This window comes from Venturia canescens, chromosome 1 (genome assembly GCF_019457755.1).
Source record: "Venturia canescens isolate UGA chromosome 1, ASM1945775v1, whole genome shotgun sequence".
NCBI lineage: Eukaryota > Metazoa > Arthropoda > Insecta > Hymenoptera > Ichneumonidae > Venturia > Venturia canescens.
The window spans coordinates 19901173-19928713 of NC_057421.1; the positions used below are offsets into that span (position 1 = coordinate 19901173).

At 38.1% G+C, this 27541-nt stretch overlaps 2 protein-coding genes and 1 long non-coding RNA gene across 6 annotated transcripts in view; 1 reads left to right on the top strand and 2 right to left on the bottom strand.

The window, feature by feature from the left end:
• Positions 1-27541, top strand: part of Sol1 — a 311881-nt gene that overhangs the window by 266534 nt on the left and 17806 nt on the right. Inside the window, exons 10-11 of the mRNA XM_043415216.1 lie at positions 7777-7963; positions 10832-11022. Of these exons, the coding sequence (XP_043271151.1) occupies positions 7777-7963; positions 10832-11022 (378 nt within the window). The remainder of the gene's footprint in view (positions 1-7776; positions 7964-10831; positions 11023-27541) is intronic.
• Positions 1227-5964, bottom strand: LOC122408440 (uncharacterized). Of its 4 annotated transcripts, none has more exons than XM_043415235.1 (3): positions 5765-5964; positions 4140-5361; positions 1227-3700 (listed from the first exon to the last, which is right to left on the bottom strand). In XM_043415235.1, exon 3 carries the CDS (start codon positions 3639-3641, stop codon positions 2229-2231), a length of 1413 nt encoding a protein of 470 aa, XP_043271170.1. In that variant the 5' UTR covers positions 3642-3700; positions 4140-5361; positions 5765-5964; the 3' UTR covers positions 1227-2228. The 4 variants fall into 4 exon arrangements, with proteins under 4 accessions (XP_043271170.1, XP_043271182.1, XP_043271184.1 ...); XM_043415247.1 differs by having other exon boundaries at positions 1227-2328; positions 5765-5962; XM_043415249.1 differs by having other exon boundaries at positions 5765-5962.
• LOC122408472 (uncharacterized) lies at positions 7819-8407 on the bottom strand. The gene is made up of 3 exons (XR_006260496.1): positions 8290-8407; positions 8035-8088; positions 7819-7946 (listed from the first exon to the last, which is right to left on the bottom strand). It is a non-coding gene; the product is annotated as an uncharacterized lncRNA (long non-coding RNA).

The window sequence follows — 27541 nt, forward strand, 5'->3', positions numbered from 1 at the left end:
CGAACGCACTCATGCAATATTCATTTTATAAGGGGCGAGAAAAACGAAGAGCAAAATTCTGGCAAGCCTCTTGCCAGTAGCAATTTCTAACAACGTATTTTCCTTGTTTTTCGAGTATACACCCGGTCATTTGGTGTTAGAAGAAAGTTCTTTCTGCAGGTAATAAATATAGATACTTGCTTACGAGTTACAGAGACTGATACGTTTACAAAGGTATGCTCACAAACAAGCCAAATGTAACAATAACATGTTGAAAATATACAACGAAAACGTTTCAATACGAACGAACTTCGTGATACCGAGCACATCGGAAATTTAAGGATGATCGATCGTGACTTCGGAGTCAAAAAAGAACCTAAAATTATTTTACTCATAGCTGTTCTGATTTACGTTTACCGGTGTTGAATATTCGTATCACCGATTTTAAGAAGCATAATTACCGTTACTAAGTATTTCTTAGCACAATAATTCGTGAAAAATGAAAAAATTATATCGTGAATGACTCTGCAGTATTCTCCATAACAAAACACACGTGGCAACGTTGCGATTGTAATGTCGGTAAAGCTATTTTTTAATACTCCTTCGTCGTTCTCACAATTTTCAACCGGAAATCAAAACTTTTTTGTAAGATAATTTGTTAAAAATCTGATGAGGTACGATTTTTCTATTTTTTAACAAATTCGTAATGACCAATTTATCTTCAAATAGGTTTTTCAATGAATAATCTTGGATCTTGGACGAGAAAAAGTGTGTTCATGGCACTTCCGGTCAATCTTTTTCCATAAACGGCGTGTATTGAATACCTCAAAATGCTCGATTTTGCAATTTAATTGAATGATTAAACGAACTTACCTGTAAGTGAAGTTCTATCATAATTGTATGGAGCGCCTCTTCCGAATAGATCATCATGTAGTACCCCACTTCACGCCAGTGTTATCACATGTTTATAGTTAATCTAGAGACTTTTTGTCTCGGTCGTTGGTGTATCTGTCTGAACTATCATTTCTTCAAAGTATTTGCCGTAATCTTTTGGGTCTACCTCTGTATACACAGAGGTGGGTTACCTATGGGTGGGACTGATCTATTCGGAAGAGGCGCTCCATACAATTATGATAGAACTTCACTTACAGGTAAGTTCGTTTAATCATTCAATTGTATTTCGCGCCTCTTCCGAATAGATCATCATGTAGATGTTTAAAGATCATTACGGCATCAATCGCTCAATAATGGTTAAAAATGAATATATTTTTAAGTAGCGAACGAAACACAAAAAATGTAGTGCAACTACAACAACACCATAACTACTTGAACAATATAAACTCCTTACTAATCTAAGACTGCTTTAGCAAAAGCATCCTTATCGCTACACACAGGTAAGTGATAAAATCTCGCAAAGGTCTGAGAAGCTGTGGTCCAACCCGCAGCTCTCCTTATACAATCTATATTCACTCCTTTCTTATGCGCCGCCGAAGTCGAAGCATGGCGAGTACTATGCGCCGAAAAAATATTTGTGTCCACGCCGCTCTGTTCTAACATACTTTTCACCCACCGGCTCAAAGTCTGAGCTGTGACCGCTGCGTATGGTTTTTTTATTGCAACAAATAATGCTTGTTCAGCGCCCCTGAGATCCTGTGTCCGTTTGAGGTACGCCTCTAAAGCTGCTGCGGCGCATATACTATTATCTTTCTCGTAAAATGGTACACTTAGCAAAGGTTGCCTTCTGTTGAGTCCGGAAGTCTTTACCTTATCCGGAATTTTAATCTGTATTTCTCCACCCAAATTCCGAATATTTGATATTTTAATTAAAGAGAGAGTCTGCATTCGTTGACCCGTAACTAGTGCGAGTAGAGTGACAACTTTCAACGAGAGGGTTTTAAGTGAGATCTGCTCGTTTGGCATTAGACTAGCCGCATACTTCAGAACAACTTTAGGGTCCCACGTTTCATCATACTTGGGTTTAGAAGGCCGCAATTCAGACACTCCCTTAAACAGTCTTTTGATCCTAGGGTCCTGTCCCACGTGAGGTCCCAGAACTAACGCTATTGCCGATCTTAAACAGTTTAAGGATCCGTACGATGCCCCTTTGTTATATTCGTTAGTTAGCAATAACAACACATTCTCAATCGAATTATCAAATGGGCTGACATTCTTTTCCAAGCAAAAGAGCCACCATTTTCTTAACGCGCTGTCGTATTGCTTGATCGATGAATGACGAATTGAAGCTAGCATCAACTCAACAGATTCCTCGGGAACGTTCCTAATCTTGAAGGATTCCCTGATAATATTGCAGCCACCAGGGTAATTTGCCGCCATAACGGATGACATTCCCTGTTCGAGGACAGTAATAATTTCGAATTAGGCTTAAAAATAATCGGCTCACTAACACAAAGTGCCCGAAAAAGTGGATACCACGCTTGTCCTGGCCAATCAGGAACTACAAGAATACCCGTCGCGTTCTCGTCTCTTATTTTCCTCAGGACTCGCGAAATAACTATAAATGGTGGGAATGCGTAAAAGAAATTTGTTTCCCATGAAATTGTGAAAGCATCTACTGCTATACTATCTGGGTCCCGCAGCCAAGAGACGTATTTTTCGCATTTTGAGTTTATCCGACTTGCAAAGAGATCGATTTCCGGTTTCCCAAATTTCCGGACTATCGAACAAAAAGCTGCCTTTGATAGCTCAAATTCGGTTTCGGGTTCGAGTCGACGCGATTCGAAATCCGCTTCAGTATTCTCTTTCGTACTAATAAAGGACGCAAAAACCCAAATTCCCCTCGTCTCACACCAGTCCCAAAGTGAACGAGCTAAACAGTTTAATTCCTTAAAACGGACGCCGCCCATTCTATTAATGTATGCTACAGCTGTGGTGTTGTCAACTCGCAAAAGAATATCGCAGTTTCTTAAGTTATCGGCGAAACACTTCAAACCGAACAGAGCCGTCTTGAGTTCTAATACATTAATATGGTTCTTTCTCTCTTCCTTACTCCAAAAACCGTGAGATCTCTCGCTTCCACAAGCAACGCCCCAACCCGATAATGACGCATCTGTAAATATTTCCCGACAATATCGAGGAGTTTTTATCGAATTATTTGCAGAAAGTATAACTCTGTTCCACCATATCAAATCAGACTGAAGATCTTGAGACAGAGTCATATAACTGTCGTAATTCTCATTATTTTGCTTTAAAGCTAGATACCGAGCTCTTTCGAATGACTTTGTATGACCCAGGCCATATCTAACCGCTGGGCAACATGAGACAATAGTACCAACAAACTCTGAAAAAGCACGAATTTTACAACGCCCAATACCGCTATATTTTGATACCATTTGTTTGACTTTTAATCCTTTTTCCTTTGGAAGCTCGATAGTCATACTCAGCGAATCGAACCAAAAACCTATATATTTACATTTATTATTCGGAATTAGCTGGCACTTTTCGTCATTAATTGGAAATCCCAATTTCTGCAAAAGAGAGTAAGTGACTCGAACATTCTCTTGACACTCCTCAAAAGACCTACCGACGAGTAAAATATCGTCGATGTAAATTACCGAAAAGTACCCCTGTCGTCTTAAACCGGTGATTACCGGCTTTAGCAGTTTAGTGAAAACGTATGGTGCTGTGGCGAGCCCGAAAGGCATACACGTAAACTCATACAGCTGACCCTCAAACTGAAATCTTAAAAATTTTCGATCCGACTCTGCAATTGAAATAGAATAATAAGCATCCTTTAGATCAATTTTTGCCATAAAACAACCTCTACTTAAGAGATTTATCACGGTCTTTCGATCTTCCAATTTGAAATGTTTCGTCCGAATAAATTCGTTCAACTGTTTTAAATTCAAGATAAATCGGGAACCGCCATCCGATTTCGGTACCAGAAAAATACCAGAGAGAAATTCACCGTGAGTGCTGTCGCACTGCCGAATAGCACCCTTCAATTGCAGCTTTGTTATTGCTTCAATCATTGCCTCTCTCTCTTTTTTGGCCTCGTGACTTCCCTTCGGGAAAGTAAACTGACGTGGCTGAGACTCAAAAGGTATTTTGTAGCCCTTTATCCACGATAATATTAACGGGTTACGCGTTATCTGTTCCCATTCTTGACTAAAGAGTCTAAGTCTTCCGACAGTCGAACTTACTGGTTCTAATAACGCTTCCGGTTGTTGCTCCGCTCGGACTTCTGATTGTTCCTCCAGTTGTTTCCGTTCTTGTGATTGTCTCGGCGATATGACGAATATCCCTGATTCCTCAATTCCTTTCTCCCGCCTGACATCGTAGCAGATTTCTGGTTGTTTTGACGACGACGCGGCGGGACTGTCAAGTTTTTTGAATTTTTGTACACTTGTAGCTTCTGAGGCGCTTTCAACTCCTTACGCGAGCTCTCAAGCGCCTTTGCCGCCTTTAACTTTTCTTCCAGTTGTTTCCCGAATAGCCATTCATCTGGAATGGTAGCGTTTAAGGTCTCCTTACACGACACGTTTAAGTTTGCGAGAATCAAACTTTTTCTTATGATAGACTCGTCGTGGAGGAGATCGGCTAATAATCTCGAAGCGTCACTCAATTGCTCAAGAATTAGTAATTTCTCTCCTCCACCTTCTAAGACTTTCCGGAAAGACTTGCCAATTGCGGCGAGACACGCCGTCATTTTCGTTTGTTTCCCATAAATCCTCTCGTCTCTCTCGGCAACCGACTCATGCAAAGACGCCTGAACTTCGGGATTGACTCTCGGTGGATCGATAATTATGCAATTGGACGGCGGCGGGTATTTCTTTATGAGAGAAACTCTCTCCTCAGTAGGCAAACCCCTTTTTAGAATTTCTTCCCAGCGAATAACTAATTCCGTTGGAATCGCTGCCGCAAGAACTCGATCCTCTGCGAAACGTCTCCCCAAGATTTCCAAAATCTCAGGATCAAGTGGAACTTCACAATTCGCTGGCTGAATCGACTGTGATCCCTCACCAGGTACGCCGTGACTCTGACCAACTGCGTTGGCCCTCTGCGGAGCCCCTGACTGTGTAATCACAACAGTCTGTTGGGCTAATTGCCCCATCGCAGGAAAATTTTGTGTCAAACCTGACTGCGCAGCTGTCTCATGGACCACTTGTCCAGCTGCTAATGAACTCGTTAAAATCCCAGCCTGCGCCACGGTCTGATCGACCAACTGCTCTGGAGACGCAGACTGTGTTGCAATCTCTTGGCCCATCTCTATCTGTGAGCTGCCTGAAATTTCTCGCTGTATCGATTCGTCGTCAACGCTGGATCCCTTTGGAGAATTCAACTGACTTCGTTCTCTGCTTCGTCCTCTGCTACGCTGTCGACGATCGGTTTCTGAAGACGAAGATCTTAAGCCTCTATGACGTCCTGTCAACGAGAGTGAAAACAATGACGAACATTATTCCCGTGGCCCTCAAATATGCATCTGAAAACTATCGATTTTCATCCCTTGTTTTTCCTTCCTAGGTTAAGACGTTTAGAAATGACGTTGTGCAATTTTCGGCTGAGTACAACTCCCCTGTATAGGTTAGAGCCTATAGGGTGCCTCGAGTGATAGACCTAGAGTAACTCTCCTCCGTGTAGGTTAGAGCTTACACGGGTGGCCCCGAAAAAACAAAAAAATTTTTTCCATCGGTCTGAGTAATAACTCCTCGATATAGGTTAGAGCCTACACAAGTGACGATCGGACGCCAATCTCTGCCATATAGGCCAGGAACGTTATAATGCATCCTCTCAAAGACTCTGAAACATAAAATGAATGTAAACTTACGGCGTCTCTTTTTGTGACGTTTATTTTCTCGTTTCAGAATCGCATTCTCTAATCGCTTTAATCGCTTCTCCATTCGGTTTTCCTTATCTTCTTCCTCGTCTGAATAACTCCGCTGTCTTTTCTTATCCATTTGAAATAATTTGCAAAACTCAAGAAAAAACACATGTGATTTCACCGGCACAAAGATGAAGAATGATAGTTCAGACAGATACACCAACGACCGAGACAAAAAGTCTCTAGATTAACTATAAACATGTGATAACACTGGCGTGAAGTGGGGTACTACATGATGATCTATTCGGAAGAGGCGCGAAATACAATTACAAAATAACTAGATGGTCAACCTAGCCCAAATTTTGCTAATCGTCACGTAAAATATTCATCTACATCATATAAAAATTTCATGTCAGAATATTGGATTCGACCTGGAGATCGATCATCCTTAATCAGAACGAATTCACTCATTGAAACTTCTGACAAAAACGGCATCAGCATGCCATGATGATAATTTCGAAAACAAAATCAAGACAAAAAAACGATAACAAAGCAATCGCATCGAACGTCTCCCATTCTCATCCATCTTCGTTGCAACGATCCCGCATTATTTCTCTGAATGCAAATACATATACAGAAATGGAAGAATATTTAATTACAACCCACAACCCACACCATCGAGGAGTCAATATCCAGTGACTCGAAAAAATGTTCCTCCGATAAAATAAATCCGCTTTTATCGTTGTGCCATTCGTTGAGAGTTCTCGTGCGCTCGGACCATCGCTATTGAATCATTTCAGCATCGATGCACCACGGTCGCATATAACAGTAGACGGATAGTAGAAGGAATACCAAGCTAAAAGAAACAAAAACGCTAAAAATCGTGTCCATAACATCACTCTACCTATCGAGCGAAATCGCCAGATTCTATACAGTATCTCTAGTAGGTAATGCTCGCGACGAGAAAAAAAATGGAAAGCAATATAAAAAGGTCTTGAAACTCCAATTGTTTCCAACGAGTTCAAAAGCTGCCGGAGTGTTTTTCTCACTTGCCTCCTCCTCCTCTTTCTCCCTCTTGTTGAGGCACTTTGCCCAACAACGATTGCGCAAAGGCTTTCACATTGGCCGAGACTAACCAAGAGTCGTGAAAGATTTATTCACGTGAATTTATGACTCGTGGCTGGAGTTACTCCCTACTTCGAGCCTTCGATGTATTACACATTGTCTACACATGTACTAACGTTTTCCTAGCACGATTTATCCAATATCGTGTACCAACAGGAGCTTTCCTCGCCCCCCTTGGGAATTCTTGAAAAATATAAAAGTCGACCACCTACGAAATTGTCTTAGCTTATAATATTAATTTTTTCATCTAGTGCCAGAAGCAATTCTTTAAAGGATGGATTTATTTTACCGAAACAATTTATTCCTCACATACGCAAAGTGAAAGTTCAGCTTGATTTTTCACAGAACCAACAAACCTGGCGTAATATCAATACTAAGGACGCTATTTTGACTATTTTGGAATTGATACAGGAACGCAGCATGTTCATTAAATCAAGAGCTTCCTGGTTGTTATTAATGAACTATAGAGTAACGATACTGACCAACTCTCGTTAGATCAGCATATTTGGTTTCGGTTATCTCGCCGTTAAGCTTCCACAAACTCTCAGTAGTTCTCTCTCGGTATTGCATATTCGGTTCCCTATGGATTCAACCACGTTGAATCGGTCCTACGATGTTGCCTCGAGTAATCGAAATTGTTCGGATCTTCGATATCATTATTTCACTTCGAGTTTATTTCTTTACCTGGTAGGTGCGTTCCCACGGCTATCAATGAAGCCTATAGACTCGATTTTTGGTTGGCCAATAAAACGGTTTGAGGAAGTGAATCTATTAATTTCAACTTCTTTTAATCAAATCCATTTTTATCACTCATTGTTCATAACGATTTTTGACAACACCGTGATAACTTAAATCCTCTTATTAAAACGATGAAATCGTTTGTTATTTTTTAGCCTCATCTTGCGACATGGTTTTCAACAGTGACTCTACGAAAACCGGTGTTGTGACGTCACCAGGCTATCCAAATCCTTATCCATCTCGAGCAACGTGTAGATACGACTTTCAGGGACGAGGCAAGGAGAGAGTGCAGGTCGTCTTTCAGGATTTCAATCTGGTTCATCCACTGGAAGTACCAAAAGAGTAAGTATTTTAAGAGGAAAGATATTAGTTGATGAAAGTCTAATTATCGTTTGAATTTTCTGTTCGCTTACTTCGAATGCTCAATCCAAGTGAAAGCATTTGGCATAAAACAATTATGACATTCGCTGAAAATGGATAATTATTAAATTAAACCTTCAACTTCGAGAGACACTACTTAAATTGAGGAAAAAAAATTCACTCCATTTTTATACCTACTTTTCACAGCTGCTTTTCAATGGAGTATTCTCAACACGTCTGACTTTATTAATTTAAGAAAAATACACAAAATGGACGAACTCTATTATCAATATTGCAATAATACGAACCAGTCTTGGTCGAAGGAAAAATGTTTACGTTGTTTTGCAGAAATGCTCCAATAAAAATCGAAAGAAAGAATGAAAGTATGTGACAAGCTCAGGTTTACAGTGAGATCAGTTTGACGTGGAATGCATCGCACGTAATAACTTTATGTCAGTAGTAAGGCATCCTATATAAAGGACATACGACAGTATGTACAAAATCTATATATCTACGGACGCGTGCTTCGGACGGTAGTATAAAAGCGATCGAGTAGAGTACGAGAGGAGGGAATCGCCTCTGTCTGACTCAGCAAAGAGAGAACTTCCTTCACTTAGAATTCTCGCGATGCACGTATATTGAAAGAGAGGAAAGAAGGAGAGCAAAAGGCTGAAAGAAATCAAAGAAAGTGGACATCTTTCGCGTGGAAAATTTTTTTAAATGTACGTTAAATAAATAAAGCCTGGGAGGCCTGAAGACGCAGAAGGCGACGTCACCGAGAGTCAACGAAGAAGAGAAATTATGAGAGCGGGTTATTTGGCTTTCGTGTCAACAAAATATCAAAAGTTTCATCCAAAACCGACAAACACAGAAAGACAGTCATAAAATATTGGACATAAAACAAAATCCATACGAAAGAACTATAGATCGAGTGGAATCAAATCAACGTGGGATTGAGCAATGAGACTCGGCAATATAACTAAGCAGTTCAGTAATCAAACACAAAAAGAATTGCTCGCTCCATCCTGAAAGTCATTCAAGCTCGTTGCTCGCTTAACCTTCATACAATTGTATTGATCTTGATTTTCTTTTTGTTAAAATTTTCCTACAACATTATAATTCCGAAACGAGAGTGAAAAAAAATCACTCGTATACTTCTCTTTATGCATTCTGTAGATAAAAAATAGTTTAACGAGACGAAGATTATGGAAAATATTACAAACGAAATTTTTATCTGTTTTTCTTTAAGACATTTTTTCAAAGTTATATCGTTTTTAAATTGATATTAATGAGACAAAAATTAATCCGATACTATAATTGCGACTATAGTGGGTTGGTATGAAAACTTATTCCTTAAGTATAATTAACAATGTAATTATAATGAAATTATAACTGAATTCGAAGTTGATCTGAATAATTCTAACGAAATAACTGAAACTTTCCATAATTGTGAAAGTTTCTCCATGGACGACAAAATTTTTCCTGAGTTAGCTACAGTCAATAACTTCACATTTAAATGGAACAAGTGAGTCCAGACAAACTATAGTTATTTAGAGTCTAGAAAATAGAGTGAATTATAAAGCCAAACCTACAGGAAACATAATTTTACATACAACTTTAAACTTTAAGCTCAACTTTTTTCCCCGTTTGAGTAAGCTTTCATAGACTGCTAATTCTCTCTATTGCTTCAAGGTCATCCAATCACTGGGAGGTTCAATTAAAATCGTAGCATAAATCCTCTTCGGTCCACGTACCTCATACTAATTATTATTAACCTTTTAAGAACGGGGATTTTTACGTTGAAATCGACCTTTTTTCACACGAAATTTGTCCATAATAGCGATGATCTTTTCAAGTGAAGTGCCCAACCAAATTAGTGGTCGATATTTCGACCAGAACCGTCTTTCAAAGTTCAATAGATCCAAATCTCTGAGATAGAAAGTCGAAGACATTTCAACACTCAGACCCAAATCTACGAAAAACTGAAAGAGAATAAAAGAAAAAGTAATATTTAACATTGATATTCTAAAACCTCCATCGTCCTTTGATGTTTGGTCTTTCGTTATTTTTTATTTCTAATGATAAAACACACACCATTACTTTCTTCTTTCTGTCTCTACTTCCACTCTTCTCAGCCAAATAAATGCGGACTTTCATCATGATGAATAAGTCGTAGGCGCACACGAGTGCTTCACGGAAATATTGATGCGGAGCTAAGAATATATGTATTTCAATGATAAATGTACCCTGTCAGAGTCCACTTGACGATGGAAAATTATATATACACGTCAGGAGGATTACACACGAGAATAAACGGAAGTTAATAATGGATTGCGTAATACGAGATATCGGATATATGAAAATAAGGAATGACAACAAAACATGTCAATAGAGAGACTTCCAGTGGCAGTCTACTCGAAGCTTTTCACCTGCAATAATAAACCGAGTATAGAGAAGCAGCTCTGATAAGCAGACTGTGAGCTTTGGAGCTCATATATGCGAAAATTTCTCTTTCTCTTCTGTACAGAAGAACGAGTCAATTGTGTCAATAATTGTTATGAAAGAAAAACAAATTAGTTTTGTTTGGTCGGTGCACGGCGCACAGCAAATCTTTCCATCTTTACCTTCGCGAAAAAGGGCGGGCTTGTCATATACTTTTTCTCTCCTTTTCCCATCGCAATAATTTATCTCATGGAACTTTTTCTTGCGCGAGACAAACTCCTGTTTCCATGCATTTCTCTATTTTTCAATGAAACAGTTCGTAAAGCGAGTGGAATTTCATTAATTTTAGCGCAATAAATCGTCGATTTTTCGAAAAATTCTTGATTCTGAAACTATTGAAATGTGCAGGTGCGAGGGGATTGACTCTCTCGTTGCGTTCGTGCCGATTGATGGAAAAATGGAAAAGATCGACGCTTTCTGTGGTAATGCACCGCCACGGCCCCTAATGAGCAACGGAGCGAGACTTTTGCTGGAATTTCGCGGTGTTCAGTCGTCCCGTTACGCCAAGGGCTTCAAGGCGACTTATTCATTCACGGAAAGTAAGTGAAGAGCCACATATATATATACATATGTAAATATACGTTGCATCGAAATATAAATATGAGGCTATGAGGCTAGATTACTCTTACGAATGTTTTTATTATGCGACGAGTGATATAAATTCAAGAGTATCATCAATCATTCGTGATTCTTTGTGAGTGCATTTAAATTTTTATCTTTGTCCTCGTATTCTTTGTACTTTCTTCACGTAGCGTCTCTCTTCCGAAGCATAAATCTCGCCATGTATCCAAAATGCAGTATACGTATATCTACACGTATATGGGACATTTGGTGCCAAGTGAAGCAAACTTTATTTTCAACGCTGCAGATTCGATTTTTTTCACAAATACACTTCTATCGGGTCTCACCCTGCGAGACGTTTTTCTTCTTCTTATTTACTCGGAGCTCACGTTCTATTTTTATCTTGAGTACCGATAAAATCAGTTGTTTTTTGAGATTTCAGCGACTATGTAAAAACATTTTTTTTTACAAATTCGACTGATGGGTTTATGCAATATTCAACTTTCCTGGAAGAATACCTCTCGTATACGCAGAGAAGAAAAATGAATTCGAGGTATAAATGCCTTTTTTACGGGGCAGTTACCTCCTTAGTATTTCTATGTAGCCAACTGAACTGAATGGTTTTTTTTTTCTTTTACTATACCAATTGGAGAGTACGTTTGTAAAGGAACACAGCGTTGAATTTTTCGCAGATTTCCTTGCACCCCATTTTTTGTACCATTCAAACGCGAGCACCCTATTTCCCGATCTCTCTCTCTCTCTCTCTGTGTCGCTTTCTCTGTATGAAAAAGAGCACGAAAAACGAAATGATAAATGACTTCTTGTCATCGCGCTATAAGATCGAATAAGTTATCGATACTCGAAATCGTAACACGACAACGAGTCACTGCTGCATAATATACGAGGTCTCCAAATCTCTCACGTGCTTGTACAAACATACATATCCGAAGACACATACACGCGAAATAGAACGCTGTGGTCGCGATCTCAGTACAGGAATACAAGCTTCAATATACGAAGACACGTGCCAAAATTTCAATTTCCTCGTCTCCGAACCCATTCCTATTTATTACACACGTTAAGTCGTTCTGACGATGATATATTCGTGATAGTTTTCTTCAAAAACAACTTACCACTACCGAGTATTCTGTAGCAAACATTTCCCTTCAAAGCTCTGGTAATCAGTGAAGGAAACATGGGCTTAGAAACCGTAGAATACGTATCGAACGAACGTAATTCGTAACACCCAAAAGCCGTTCAGAACGGTTTGTATTTTCGTAATTTGTCAAACACTTTGGTCCGTCATGATAGGAGATGATATTTTGAAAGATAGGAAAATAAAAGTAACGTGAAAATATAAACTTTTCTCGATTGTCAAAAACTTTTGATATTTTTCACAAAGAGGCACTTACCAAATGAGGTACAAAAATGTATAAGATTACTATTTTGACTGACACAAATCTAAATCGTTCGATATTGATTATTCCGTAAAGCTTCAACTGCTGGACGGACCTCTCTTCGACTTCCTTGTACAGTATTTGAGTGCAGACGTCAATACTGAAAACTGGAAATCACATCTTTGGATTCCTTCGAACACAAAGAAATTGAAGGGATGAACATCAGCTGGATCCTTTGAAAATAATCACATTTTTAGCCGCAATTATAACAACGCTCATTTCAGTACCGATTTTTGTACTGGAATGAGCTGCTTCCGTTTTATTAAAGAAGTGCCTCGAAAAATTCAAACATCTAGGAATAGAATGAAATTTGCAAAAAAAAACCCCGATATTTTTACACATCCTGAATGCTCGCTATGAATTAAGAAAATCACCGTTGAATAATGGAAATAAGCAAATATATTTCTCCACAAACAATCGTAAAACACGATGAATTGCAACAAAAGGTTGCCCACATAAAACCGCATTTTCGTCACCCGGAAATGACCTCGTTTTACCGCGATAATCGTAAAAGTGACAATGGCAATTTCAGCGGCTATTTCACCGGTTAAGACCTCGATTTTTTGGGAATAATCAAAATTTATGTGAGAAGATAAAAAAAAACGTAATACCTCATGCGGACGTCCATGTATACATGAAGCGTCAACTCATACGTGCGTGTGTAGGAAAACATAGAAAAACAAAGAAGAAGAAGAAGAAGGCTGGGGGTGAGAATATAGCCGATGACGAAAATTCCATTTCATCACGTGCGGCAACTTCGAAATCAAATGGGATCTCCGGCTGTTTACTTCTTGGAGACATTTTACCATTATTCCACGAGCGACGTATAATATTTTCGTCGATCCCCGTGCTTTCATACTTTCGTAGCAGGGCCTGCGCTGCCAGTTGGAAAGAATACAATCGGCCAATCTCGATGCTTGCGCTGACAAAAACTTTGAAAACTCGTCCTCGGCTATGATGGCGTGCACTTACTTACATGTATCATCCATATGCACACTCATACACATAGCGAGGTCACGATATGGCAGATCTTATGTTTCTCAACGGTGAAGCGAGTCTCGAGTAGCCGCGAAAATTCGCAACGACATATTCTTTCGGCTCTACGATACCAGACCGTACGAAACCTTTCCCCTATACCTTATGCCAGCCCGATTTACGATCTTCAGAGCAGACGGCAACAGAGCTGTATATACATAGAGCACATTTTTCCTCGCGCTGCGAAAACAACAAAACCTGACGTTCCTATTTTCTCGTCCCCATGGACCGCACGCTGCCCTCTCATACTCCGGCTAAAACATCCTGCGATATTTCGCTTTATAAGGTATTACGACGGAGAATCACTAAATTCCGATTCAGACAGGGAGATATTTTACGGATACTTCTTTTTTCAACATCTCACTATTTTTCAAATTAATACAGAAATTTTCTTTCGGCGAAGAACAAAGTTTCTGATTACGAAGATACAGCCCCGTTTCGTTATTCATATCGCACAGGATATCGAGATTATTATGGTTGGAGGTGAAGTGAGCTTTTCGCTTGATTGATTGAACGCAAAGCGAAACACGTCGGCTCAAGGTTTTGACAGCTCGAAATCTGATATCCCGAAATGGATAAACGGAGGTAGGATAACGCCTGCAAGGAGTTTATACAATTCTGTAGTTCATGGTTCATCCACTTTTATCATCGTATATAATAAGCGCCGACTGTGTAACGAGGCACGAAACATAGACGGGAAAACTTTCTCAAAACGGCTTTTTGTATAAACAGGGTGTCCTAACCCTATTGCCGATTTCGAAACTACGTGAGTTCGCTCAAAATAACATGGTCGTGACTAAATTCGAAAAAAAACACCATTTCGTGATCAGTTTGAACTGTTGTTCGTTGGATTTCTATAAAATCTTGATGGATCTTCAGGTACTCACTGTAACTCTGAAAAATAAAAATTCTGACAGTTTCCCTTTCGAAGGGAATCGTCGAAGTTATGGGTTGAGATGTCCGACCAGAGCCACAGCACTTCCTACGGTCAAATCAGAATCCCAACAATCTTCGAGATTAGAAAAAATCGGAAATGAAGGAAATCTCACAGAAATATTAACGCTGGAAATGTCAGCAATGAGTGAAGTTTTCCATCGCATCATGAAAGTAAAGTAACGAGGAATATTTCAGAAATGACCCACTTTCTACAATCAATTGAAAATCAAACTTTCGAGTCAGGCACCACAAATAGCTCTTCTACTTTGCATTTCATTGTACTAAATAATCACGTAATACTGAATTAATTCAGCGAAATATGGACAGCTTACGGATCACCAAAAAGGAAAGAAGAGATGATAGTTTGAGAAAGCTCGATGGTTGGTTGTCGGTTCCTTAAGGGGGAGTATCAGTGTGACAGCCTGAAAAATGGGGTATGCTTTTTTTTTAAATGGCTCGATAAAATTATTTGAAATTTTGTGTATTCATTGTTGAAGTAATGAAGTATACAAGGAATTTTATTTTTATTTTTTAGTACATTTTATTAAGCAGAGGAGCGATCGCAAAATAGCGTCTCAAAAAACGGTTCCCCGACGGTTGACAGCGTAAGTGCCACAACAAGCATCTGAAATCAAACATTCAAAAACATTATTAAATTATAGTAATATAGCTATCGCAGCATCGTAGAAAATTTGAAAATTTTGATGAGAAAAAAATGGCGGCTATTTAAAGAAAATTCGAATTTTACACAAATATTTATCGACGATAGCGATAAGTTTCCTGAAGAGAATCCTTTTTGAATGAAGTCGGTTGGACAAAATTTAACAGAGTTATGCTATCAACCAGGTCAATAAACATGGTTTCGAGAAAGACGCGTTTAAGGTTTTGAAAGGATGATATTGAATGATGTAACTTAAATATTAATATAAAACAAAAGTTCTTACCGATTAGTCTGCTATGGTTAACTGTCCTAAGTCGCAGGCTATGTAAATTTGTGAAACAAGACGTCGAAAGGATTCATCAACTCCGAAGGTGGATCCTTTCTGATGTGGATTCTGAGGGTACAATATTGGAGGAGTTGAAATAATCGTAGTGAGCTCGGATTAATGAAAGAGGAGGAAACTAAAAATTTGACTTTTTTAACAATTCAGGACCGTAGCTTCGCACGTGAAATTAAAGCATGCAATCTCCAAAAAGAGTTTTCCATTTTCTTCTCAGAAAACATGGAAATAAACTCTCACAAGGTGATGAATAGTTGATTCTTCGGCACCGAGGCAAGCAGTCGGGTGCTGTAGGAACGTAGAGACTTCCCGAAAATTCATGCGCGACGACGAAGAGAATGAAACACACGAATAGCCACCCTGATGAAGTTTGAAAATATCCAGAGCCGCAGCAGCGTCTTGAGACCGAGCATTGAAAATATAATTTTGAAATGGCAAAATGGCAAAGTCCAGATGTACGCAGCGTACCAATAATCAATATTTAAAGGTTTTCTCTCACTACTATCAACTCGTGCAATTCATAAACAAACAGAAAGTCTAATCAAATTTTAAAATGTGCATATATTTCGAATCGACGACGTCCGGTAGAATTGAAAATCGTTGCTTTATTTGCAGTTACAAAATAGTTGAAGTGGAAATAGATAATTCCGCGATTTAAAAAATTAATTTTCATAGGTCTTGCGTATACTTGATTAAAATTGTTTTTTGTGCGAGCGAACATGAATATTTATAGCGTTATGATCATACATTTAGAAATACAGATATTGATGAGAGCATTATAATTTGTGCACGTTACTTTTCGATATTCGCTTTCGAATAAATAAATCATTTCCATGCGAATGCACGCACTGATTTTTATTCCCACGTGAGTATTTTGACGATAATCTGACAAGGGGTGGGTCGAAAAGTGCACAAAACTCCGAAGTATTGGCTTTCGACTGCAAATTCACCATGAAATATTTCGGAGCTTCGAAATAAGAAAAAGGAAAATTTCTGGCGTGGTATACAAGGGGAAAGCTCTTGCCATCTCGAAGGTTCCTATTCGCCCACTTTTCTGGCTCTACTCCTCTGCAACCTACCATCAAGGAAAGAGGAAGAAGTCAAAGGCAGAGGTCAAACGGTATCCGAGCCAAGAGAGCCTGCTCGCCTCCCACTCTTTTCGCCTACCCAGAGAGAGGCCTTCTCTCTCTCTCTTTCCCTCTCTCTTGGAGAGCCGAACATAAATTGCCAGTTCGTATATACTTGAACATTCTTCAATAACCGGGTGAGGAGTATGAAAGGATGAGGGTTCGTTGTAGGTGGCAGAGCTAGGGGGTCACGCAGGGTATTATAAAAGTTCTCTTCGGCGAAACTTTATCAATTTTACGGATTCACCACGTGTACGCCGCGAGGCGTGGAGAACCGCGCGAGAGGGAATCGAGCTCACCGTAGCCGAGCGAGCTAAATCCACGAGGTCAAAAAAACGTATATATTTCGTGCAGCTTTTTATAACTCGAGAGAAATAATTACTGTGTATGTTTTCCTCCCGGATGTGGGTGTTCTCGCACATAAATTATCTTTCGATGTGTAAAGGGCGTTATCATACTTAAAGGCATGAGATGTATCCGTGATTCATGGCTCGAGTTTTGGGGATAAAGAACAAAAGGATATAAAAGAGTGGAAGATTTGTGTGAATTATTTGAATGGAATAAAAGTTCATTTTTTTAATCGGGATAATCAAAAAACGAAGTTTTTATAGGGTTAGATAATGGAAAAAACTTTGACCACATGACCAGGATTTTGGTGAATCGCGTTTAATGTTTGTTTTGGTTGGTGGGTGAGTTTCTGGAGCATTCGAACAGTTCGAGAGAATCGCGTTAAAGTTTTACGATGTTCAACACTCATTTACCGACGTTACCAGACTGCGAACCTTTTCGAGTTAGTACACTGATTGATCCTTCGCTAAAATGTAAAAGGGCAGTAAAGTTTTGCGATCGCGTGCGAATATAAATGAGAAAAGATTCGTAATAAAAATAGTCATTTATGATCTTCATCGAAATTCTAACGTTCTCATTTCGCACTCATCCACGAATAGATAATCATACTTTCCTTCTGTTCAAGAGAACTAATTATTACGAAGTTTGAAGTCAAATATATTCTCGTTAACTCATAAGTATCGGAGTCAGGAGAGAGCTTGGATTGTTTCAACACTTTTTCTACTCATTTTCAACCAACCACACGAATCTATACGATCACCATGGTTACTTTCCTTCAAGATTTTTTTACTTTGAAATAAATCTTCCTGAAACAAAAAAGTCGTAAATAAAAACGAAATAGCCGCACCAATGAATTTCATTCGAAATTTAGATTTTTATATTTTCCATTATTAGCGTACTTTGTTGAACTTTCCCTTCATTCGTAAAGTATTCGCTCCCTCAGTACTTAATTCGGTTTAAACTGTAAAAAAGTTTTACTACTGGTGTAGACTTTTTTCTATCCTGTTACCCGACTGCATATTAAAAAACGAAGCGTAATTATATTTTTTTCCTTTACCTACTATTTAAATAAGATATATACTTACGAATACATAGGAATATGTGTCGGGGAATGTGAATATATACGTGTTATATGTATTGGATCGCTACCAGACAAAAGTACATAAGTAATATTAAATACATAAATGTAAAATATAATTTCAAAAAGTGCTCTCGGAGCTTCACCAGCAGCTCGCAATCCCAGAAAATTTACAATCCCCCATGTATAACGAAACGGAAAAATTTCCGATATCCCCGGAAATGTGAAGAGAGATATGCGGAAAAAGAGACGGACCACGGGGATGATAGTAGGAGGCTTCATTTGAATTTTAATTTCATTCCAGTTGACCCAAAAAATTTTCAAAATTGATTTGCATATTACGCGTATCTACGTCGAAATCTCACTCGTATGTGTGGGTTTGATTACTTCATTAAGCCTCAATTTAAAAAACACCGTGAGGCAATAAAATACACGAATGTGTATAGTTGATTAACTCAATACTCAATAACACGATTTAGTGTTTGTGAACTTCACATTAAACCAATTCGCACGGATGTACAGAGCAAAGTAGGTCGAGAAACTTCTATTTTTAATACGTTTTCTTGAGTTATTTCAAGATTGACTTAAAAAAAATGGTGTTATTTTCAGCTTCATTTTCGACCATATTTTTCGGTCACAGACCTAGTGACCCTTAAAAATTAAAAAATTCAACTTACTTTAGCATATGCAACATTCTGTAATTAAATTTATCGACTCTTGAGCTGCCATCGCGTTTTTGTTGTTAAGCCAACACGAAAAACCTCAAAGTCATAACTCGACAAATACCACAATACATCAAATAAAATAACGAAAACTCGATGGTCAAACTGCAACTTCATACCTCGCTCATGAATACTTGTGACCTTTAACCGAGTGGAAAGAGGACACATGAAAAGTAACTCGATTTTTTCCAGACAATCATACAGGATTGCAAGGTGGAATAAAAATAAAAAATTTGTCAACTATTTAAAATACCATTTCACACGCTCGTCAAAAGTTTATTGGATGTCATGTAAATTCAATGTGATTATACTTGCAGGAAAAAATACTGTCGAACAAAAATTCGACGTTGAAATATTCAAGGAATGCTTTTTTTCATGATAAAAACGTTGCCACATACAAAATTTTTTATTCTCTACAAAATTGAGCGCTTCAAAATCGAGTTACTCCCATCAAGCTATTGGAATCTAACATAACTTCGCTGCCAGCAGAGCCAGTAGGGCGTAAATGAATTGCATCTACGAGCGACATTATAAACTTCTGCGCTAAAAGAAAAACTGTTTTTAGAAAAGATAGCAATAGAAATGAATAAAAATAATTTTTACACATTGGTTATTAGTATTTAAACTTTGTAAAAAATGCATTTCTTTTTTTTTTTAATTACGACATAGAAAATCACGTTTCTCGAAGCACTATATGAGAAAAAAGTTGCTCCACGGTCTGCATCATTTCTTCTTGAAATGTTGATAGATCTGCAAAACTTAAAAAAATTCTTGTAAATTAAAGTTGTAGTTATGATCTGTCGAGCCAGATTTTTTAAATTCGAAAAATCTAGCAATTTCACACTTTAATTATGTGTATAACATTTTTTAATCACAATATCAAAAATCCGACTCGACGGACTATAGAGAAAACAATTTCGAATATTTAAAAAAAAGTATCAAAAAAATATTAAAAACTGTATGAGTTATCATGTTGCATGCAAACCATGCCAGAAAAAGTAGTTTTCAGAAAAACGCATTCAAAGCTTCAAGTGCGCATCAAGCCCTCTCGTTTAGCAGTAACGTTTTCTATAATAACTTTCATTCTATAGGGAATTTTTACAGTCGATTTTCACAGAAATACGCCTAAAACTATAGAGAATAATAATCTGTAAAAAAAATCGATTTTTTGAAAATTCTAGACGTAAGGCCTTAAGACAAGTTCTGAATCTTCACTCGAAAACATTTTTAAGAACACATAATGACATCTTAATGTCATTATAACCGTTGGAATGAGTTGAAAATCTGAGAAATGCATCAAATATTCATTATGAACTTCTTAAAGTTTTAATGAAATCTGTTTTTCTCGGGATATATTTTGACAATGATTTTCAGAGTTTTTTCCTATTTTGATTCACGACCAACGAAAATAAATTTGATTTGTCACAAGGATTCCGAAGGGCCACGAGCTGATGAGCTTTGGAAGGGAAAACGATTATGGATTTTGACAATGTTCTCAAAGCCTCTTTTTTGCTATCTCAAACTACTGTGCGTGTAAATAGTAAGCTAGTTTGTTTGTGAAAGCCCGAACGAATTCGGGACGAATGAGAGGAGCAGAAAATGCAAGAGGACAAACGCGGTACTGTCATTATTCTATTTAACTCCAAGGCATTAACGAGGGGTCAGAAAAACTATACCACCACTCGATAAACATGTTGGAAAAAGTCGTCAAAATGTACAGCTGATGGAAAATTCATCACCCGTGACTGAAATACGTGCAACAAGAAAAAAAACGTTCAAACAGAGCGCGGCCGAACAAGAAATGCGTCCGTGAGGTAAGCCGACGTACGAGCGCTGATAGCGCTCTATAAATACAGGGATATAGAGAAAGAACGCTTGGAACTAATGATGAAAAGAGAAAAAATAACTGCGCACCACGTAAATACAAACACTCCGGGTACGGATATGAGAGCAACCGAAACGCTGTCTATCTATAACATTTTATATATTGGACATATATTTGTCCCGTGTGAGATACACAAAGAGCTCAAAGCCCATGAAAATGATGAAGTCGCAATAAAAATGTTGGTCATTTATACGAGAGGATGCAGAACCAGCTGCGATTATACGGAACAGAAAGCGAGTAATGTCAACATAAATTTACATAGTGGAATAAACAGCCACCCCAATTTTTCTCACATCGAGCACGAGTGTAAACGCCTCGATAGTTAATAATCGTGCAACCTGTTGAAAGAGTAAATTATTTGAGGATCGATTATGTGTATTTGTTCAATGATTGTTCAATTAAGATGATCCAAGCGAAAATGATTAAGTCCATCATTTAAAAAGTCTTTATTTATACACAATACATTTGCTACAAAACCGTAATGTCGACAAAAAAAAATCGTTTTGATTATAAAAAGTTTCTCGTCGAGGACGCAGGAGCGAGAATTGGTCGATGCTTTTTTCAATGCTCAATTCGAAACGGATGAATAATTACCCCAACAGCGGAAATGTTTACGCCATTGAAGTCGCAGAATCATTGAGCGATCATGAATCAAACAAACGAAAAAAAAAAAAAAAACATAGTATAAAGAGGAAAGTTCGACCACGAAGATAGGCTCCTGTTACGAATTGATGTTCTTCAACAAATAAAATTCTGTTACTATATTTCATCGTTTCATTTAGTATCGATTTGTGGTTTATAAATTCGAGTAGGCATTCTGGTGACATTTATATCGACATTTACGAGAACCACTAGATAAATTTTAATTCCCACAGAGTCTTTTTAATTCAGCATTCAATGGAATTTGAATTATTCAGCGATAAATCACGAAAAAAAGACGGAAAATGTTAGAGCTTTAGAGACAGTTGATGAAGATTCAACAGCGTAATTCCATTAAAAAATTTATGGAGAATTCGGTATTTCAAACATGCCCGGCTTCGCGACTATGGAAAATTATTTTGTAATATTTAGTTGCAAAGTGCTACTGCATGGGATTAAAAGATCAAAATTTTTCAGGAAAACATTTTCAACGAATCATTGACAAGGGAAATTATTTTATCATTGGTATATTCATATTTTTACGAAACGAAACCCTGCGATTTTTCCATCAAACCGGATTAAAAGCGAAATTTCGAGAAACAATCGGCAAATATTCGCCATTCAATATGGCTCTTCACTTTGTAGGGAATGGAAAATTCGGACTGCCAACGCTGACGAAAACATTTCCATTAGCTTCCCGATTTTTTTTTTTTTCTTTCAGTAACTGCATTGATGACTTGATAACAACGCTATGAATTCGAAATTCCTCGAACATTCCGGTACGCTCTTACAAGCAAATATCTGCATGTATTTTACGAAAAATCAACACCGCATAGTACCTCGCTGCTATGAAATCGTTTGAATATCTGCGCAGCGTTTCCGTTTCAATTTTTTAAAATAACTTCCACTTGCTTGATTGTTATTGCGAGATTACAAAATTTTTATTTCGTTTAATCCATCGCCGAATGGTCGGTACGACAGTGAATGCGACGGTGTTGTCGGGTCGACGTGCGAAATCATAGTCAATCGAAGGTCTGTCCAATATCAACGTTATCTATAGTAAATGGATGAGAGAGGTGAAATCTCTCAGTGCTGTACGTGGGGAGTAGAAAAAAATCACCCTGTCATTGGCATCCTGTCGCGACGGGGCGGGGGGGTGGGGTTAAAAAAAAATTGAAAATAAAAAGTCAAAGATCGGACGTCGGCTATCGACAGGTGGCTGAAACGTAAAACACAGAAAAGAAAGGCATGGACGTTTTTTTCTATCACGTTCCGCTTCATATACGCTTTGTTTCATTCTTCGAATTGACATTTTGTATATTTCATGTGAGAATTTTTTTCATAGAATTCATAACTTTGTGTTTCGTCTATTCATTATGTTCCAAACTTGTTTCTTCTTCTTTCATAATTGCCGAAGCCACTGCTCTCGCATCAAAGTTTACAAGACGAATGACTCCTTATGAAAAACCATAAATTTTCTCAACTTGCGAATTCTATAGGAAAAATCAAACAAAAACCTCCTTCGCACGACCGTTGAACGTAGCGCTCATGTTTTTTTTTTTCTTTTTTTTTTGCAACCCGCGAGCAGGTGAATGGAAAGAAAAAAGGAGAAGAGCCAAATGAATATTCATCGAAGGGGCAAACGTGATATGAAAATCTGCACAGCCTTGCTCTTTTAGCTGTAGTACATACAAAAGTACATACCCTCGCATGTATCCATTTGGTAGCAATATACAATGACCGTTGTAACGTCGTTCATGTGCGTTATCGGTTCACCACGAAGATGTCCGTATTCATGCTCACACTCGCAATGTATGGGATGTTCGAATACTGATCGACGCGTATTTGTCATTCAGAGAGTTGATTATTTCTCAATTGCGTTACAGAGATTGTCAAAGGATGAGATCGAAGTTACCAAAATTAGACAAATCTAGCATCGAAAAATAAAAATTCTGACGATCACGTTATTAGTGGAATAACAATAATGATTATTTTGAATTACGTGGCAACTGACAGAGAAAAGTCCAATTGAATATTCTATTTCCCTACTTGAGGTAGTTCCACAGCTAAGTGCCGTATAAAAAATAGGGTTCAGCCCCCTTCCTGTGTGAACATTATTCGTTGTGAAATATGTTCGAAAAATCATTCAAATTATCGTTAATGATCAGTAAAAAAATATATGGTTACGATATTTCACTAAAATTTCATAATTCCTCGTGATTTTGGAATTTTTATATTTTTAAAGTACAGTGATAATCATGGCTTGTCTCACGCGACAGCGTTGCCACGTTGCGAACCTTGAAATTCTCCCAGTCAAATTCTCATACGATTTTTATCATAATCATTTTTTTCATTAAAACGAGACGATAGATCATGTGTTTTTTTTTAATTTTTTCTTCAGAAGATACTCTGAAACTGTGTTTTTTAAATCAAAATCGTAAAAACCGTTCTCGAGTTATTTCAATAGACATTTTTTGTTTGACGATTACCATGTGTTCAGATGGAGAAACCATAAAACTTTAAGCTGCAATATCTGAAAAACTATACGGTAGAACTACTTTTGTTTTTTTCCAATCGATTCGTTAAATTTTTCCGTGCGACATTGCTTTTTTTAAATTTTCGTAAGAAATCGAGTTTTGCTATTGAACAACTTTAATGTCAGTCGCTTCTTGTTCCTCTTAACATCTCGTCGACGATTAAAATATTAAATAGTCTCCAAAACTCAAACCAGCCGTTTCGAATACGAATGACCCGTAGACATGTGTACGTATATTGATACACGCATAAATAAAGTATGCAAAGATTCTCGTTACCAGACCAACGTGTATCCGCCGGCGTCTCCGCGACGTCACATAGTAGAAAAGTGTATCACAGCGACATCGTAGAGCCGGAAGTCTTGTCTTTGTAATACCTACAAACTACGTGTATACACAGAATGGAGGTTTACTTGAATATAAACTTTAAGTCGGTGCACGTATCTCTTTTGTTATGTGTTTAAAAATACAAATTCGATAAAAAAATTTTGACATTAACTCAAGGGAGGATTATCTCGATGAAAGCCTTCACCGATTCGTTTGTTTGACAAGGTTTTTTTCTCCTCCGGACAATTACGAGGTGTTGGACGACGTTGGAAACTTAATGGATCTGAAAAAAATGAGATTAATTAAAAGATATCAATCCTGTTCCACAGAAAAACTGTTGTAATGAAATAAAATTTATAGCCTTATGCCAGCGCAGCCAAGATCCGAAGCAATTCGATTCAATTGCTTCTCGACAAATGCCAGAGTTTCCTCACTCAATATGGTGGTTTGGAATTTCCTTCAAATTTCCATGCAACCCCCGTGTACAAGCATACAATTCAGTGGGATCATAATCGTCTTATCAGCGGATCATGAGATTTTGCTTATTTTCAATCATTAATTTAGGCCTTGGATAGCTTAGCTATGACTGCAACGAACATATTCCTCGGATTGAAGTGAATGAAGCAAAATATTCAATGTATGCTTACGACGATTTAACCATGAGTATTGAACGTAAGCTTTTGCTCTGCATGAGTTTGCCAAATATGAGCAAAACGCGATCGAATTGATGAGAATGTTGATCAAACGGGATCTGCTCTTACGTGAATTATTCCAAACAAAATTCAACCAATAGACCCAATAAATGACTTTTATTCTCACGAAAATAATTTGAATAAAATGCAATAATATTTGGTTGTTGACTCGACTAATACTATACAAAGGATTCTAAATAAACTTTCGTCAAAGCAAATTAATCAACCTTTGGTCGATAGAGTTGCAGTGATCCGAGCACATGCGGGCATCGTACAAATAATCCAGAATGTTTGAGTTTCCACATATTCTCATACGTAGCTTCATTTTTCCCGAACGCAATCACAGCTTTGGGAGAATATTTTGGGATAATGAGTGGTAGCGAATAACGTATTGAAGTAAAACGCCTTGGGGACTGTGTACAGAAACAGCACGAAATTTGATAACTTTCACTCGTTCGACCGTACAGGTGGATTCATGATCAGGGCGTGAATGAATTTCCATCTGATTGCACGCAGTTTACAAATGAAGCATCAATCGAAATTCCAACAAAAATAGCATCGAATATTTCAATGGTAATTCGATCTGAATGGCTGGTGCAAAGGCGAGAGTACCTTTTAAACAATGAGCACCTTTGTAACGATTAATTTGTTTGATGAAAAACATCGAAATCAGTGTGAAAACTGAACGAAATAATTGAACGCAAAAGCTCCGAAGCACCCGATGCCAAATGCCTGATTTCAAAAGTTTGCGACAAAGTAAGCGACACGAGCAATGAAAATATTATAAGCACCGACGATCGCGAATAATTCGATTGGTAGAATTTTCCAAATCATATTTCACGTATCTCTGACCACTCGGCATGAAATCGTCAATAGTAAACTGTTTGAGGATCGAGCTGATGACGAGTTGACCTGATTGTGAATCTCTCTGTATAAACAGTACGATGCCTCACTACCCATCCAGTCTCCTCCCTCTCACCGTCTCTCATCGAGATATACACCCGCTCCAGCCAATATAACTTCGGCGTATAATCGGCCAAATCAGCAGCACCCGCCTGATTTAGCAATAATCTCCTAGCATTATTATACGAGCTGATACCTATGTATATACACACGAGAGGACTGCACACGCTCTTTGAGCTATACGTTATATCTCTTTATACGAGAGGTGAGGGGCCCCGAAGGGGTAGAAAAGGGGGAATAGGGTACGTGTAAACGAGTTAGCAGTACCAGCGGTTTACACAGTTCTACCCTCTGCTATTGCAGAGCTGCTTTCGACCTTCCACCATCGAGAAATGGAACAAATATTGGCATGTTGCGTGATATAGCACCGTCGAGAGACGCAGAGTGAGTGTGCTGGGAAAAAGAAAGGGACGGGGAAAGATCAAATCAGAAGCGATACCAAAACGAGAATGAAATCTGAAAAATAATTCAAATTACCATTAGCGATTGCTCCTGAATATGTGGACGGTGCTGAGAGCCCGGATCTATCGTATTTCACTTCGAAATATATGTACAGGCTTCTCCTAAAAATATTATTTCAATTCTGTAGAGAAAGTACATAAAAAAATGAGCGGATACCAAAACCAACTGTTGAGTTGGAGGATTTGATTCTGAATTCTTCGAGCCAATTACCTGGCTTTTTTCTGTTGAAATTTCTTTAGTGACATGACTTTTGTTGAGACGAAATAACGATGAAGACGGTTTTTATTTCGGAGATAATCCAAACTCTCCGCTATCAAACGCGATTATACATCGAAGCGTTTTGGTAGCCTCAAGCACAACCGTGACAAATGGCATTGAAATTACATAGAGCGCTATAATTGTGGGATGTATACAATACATACATGAGTTTAATATAACAATTTTGGAATACTAATATGAATTACGAGCAACGGTGGCTTTGGAATCGAGTGTGCTCGTACCCGACAACCGTGACAAAGAGACTTCTCCCGGAACATTTGCATTGTTTCGCGTGCGGCTTGCCGGTTTCGCGGGGGTCTACACACCGACCAGTGACCGGAAACACATCCGGGGACGAGACGTTCAGTGTTGCAAAGTTCGGTTACCGAAAAGCACTGTCTGTCTCTTCTTCTCTTCCTCTTTCGGCATCCTACGCTCTTTAGTTATAACACTGTCTCTTTTCCACTCGCTATTTCTTCCGAAATGCAAGCAAGGATATAACGATACTGAGGTTTTCGAGAAGCGGGACCGTTCAACTCTTAATGTACTATTGAAAGTTCTGGCTCACTCCACCGCTGCAGTTATTTACAAGAGAAACAGAACGAACTATACAAAGTAATCAATTTGCAAATTTTTGTCTCGGATAACTTGGAATTGCTGCTTTGTTACTATATTTTTCTCAAGGCCAAAATATTTGGGGTGAGTTTTCCAAATTTGGGTAATAAAACTAAAGAAACGAGACCACCTGGGCCCTTGGGCCCTACCTTGGTATGAAAGAAGAATGACCAAATCTTGAATCCAATTTGATTCATGTTTTTGTGTCATGTAAAAAATGAACTTTGGGCCGACTGCACTGGGGTATAATTGCTGTTTAAACTATATTGGAGTCCCACGACAATCAATTATCGATTTTAGTTTTCCGAATTTGATGAAAAATATTTTCGGAGTACGTAAAATGAATAGAACTTCTCAAAGACATTAAAAATTGAAAAATTACATTTTTCGCATTTCGCAAGAGATATTTTTAGGTAAA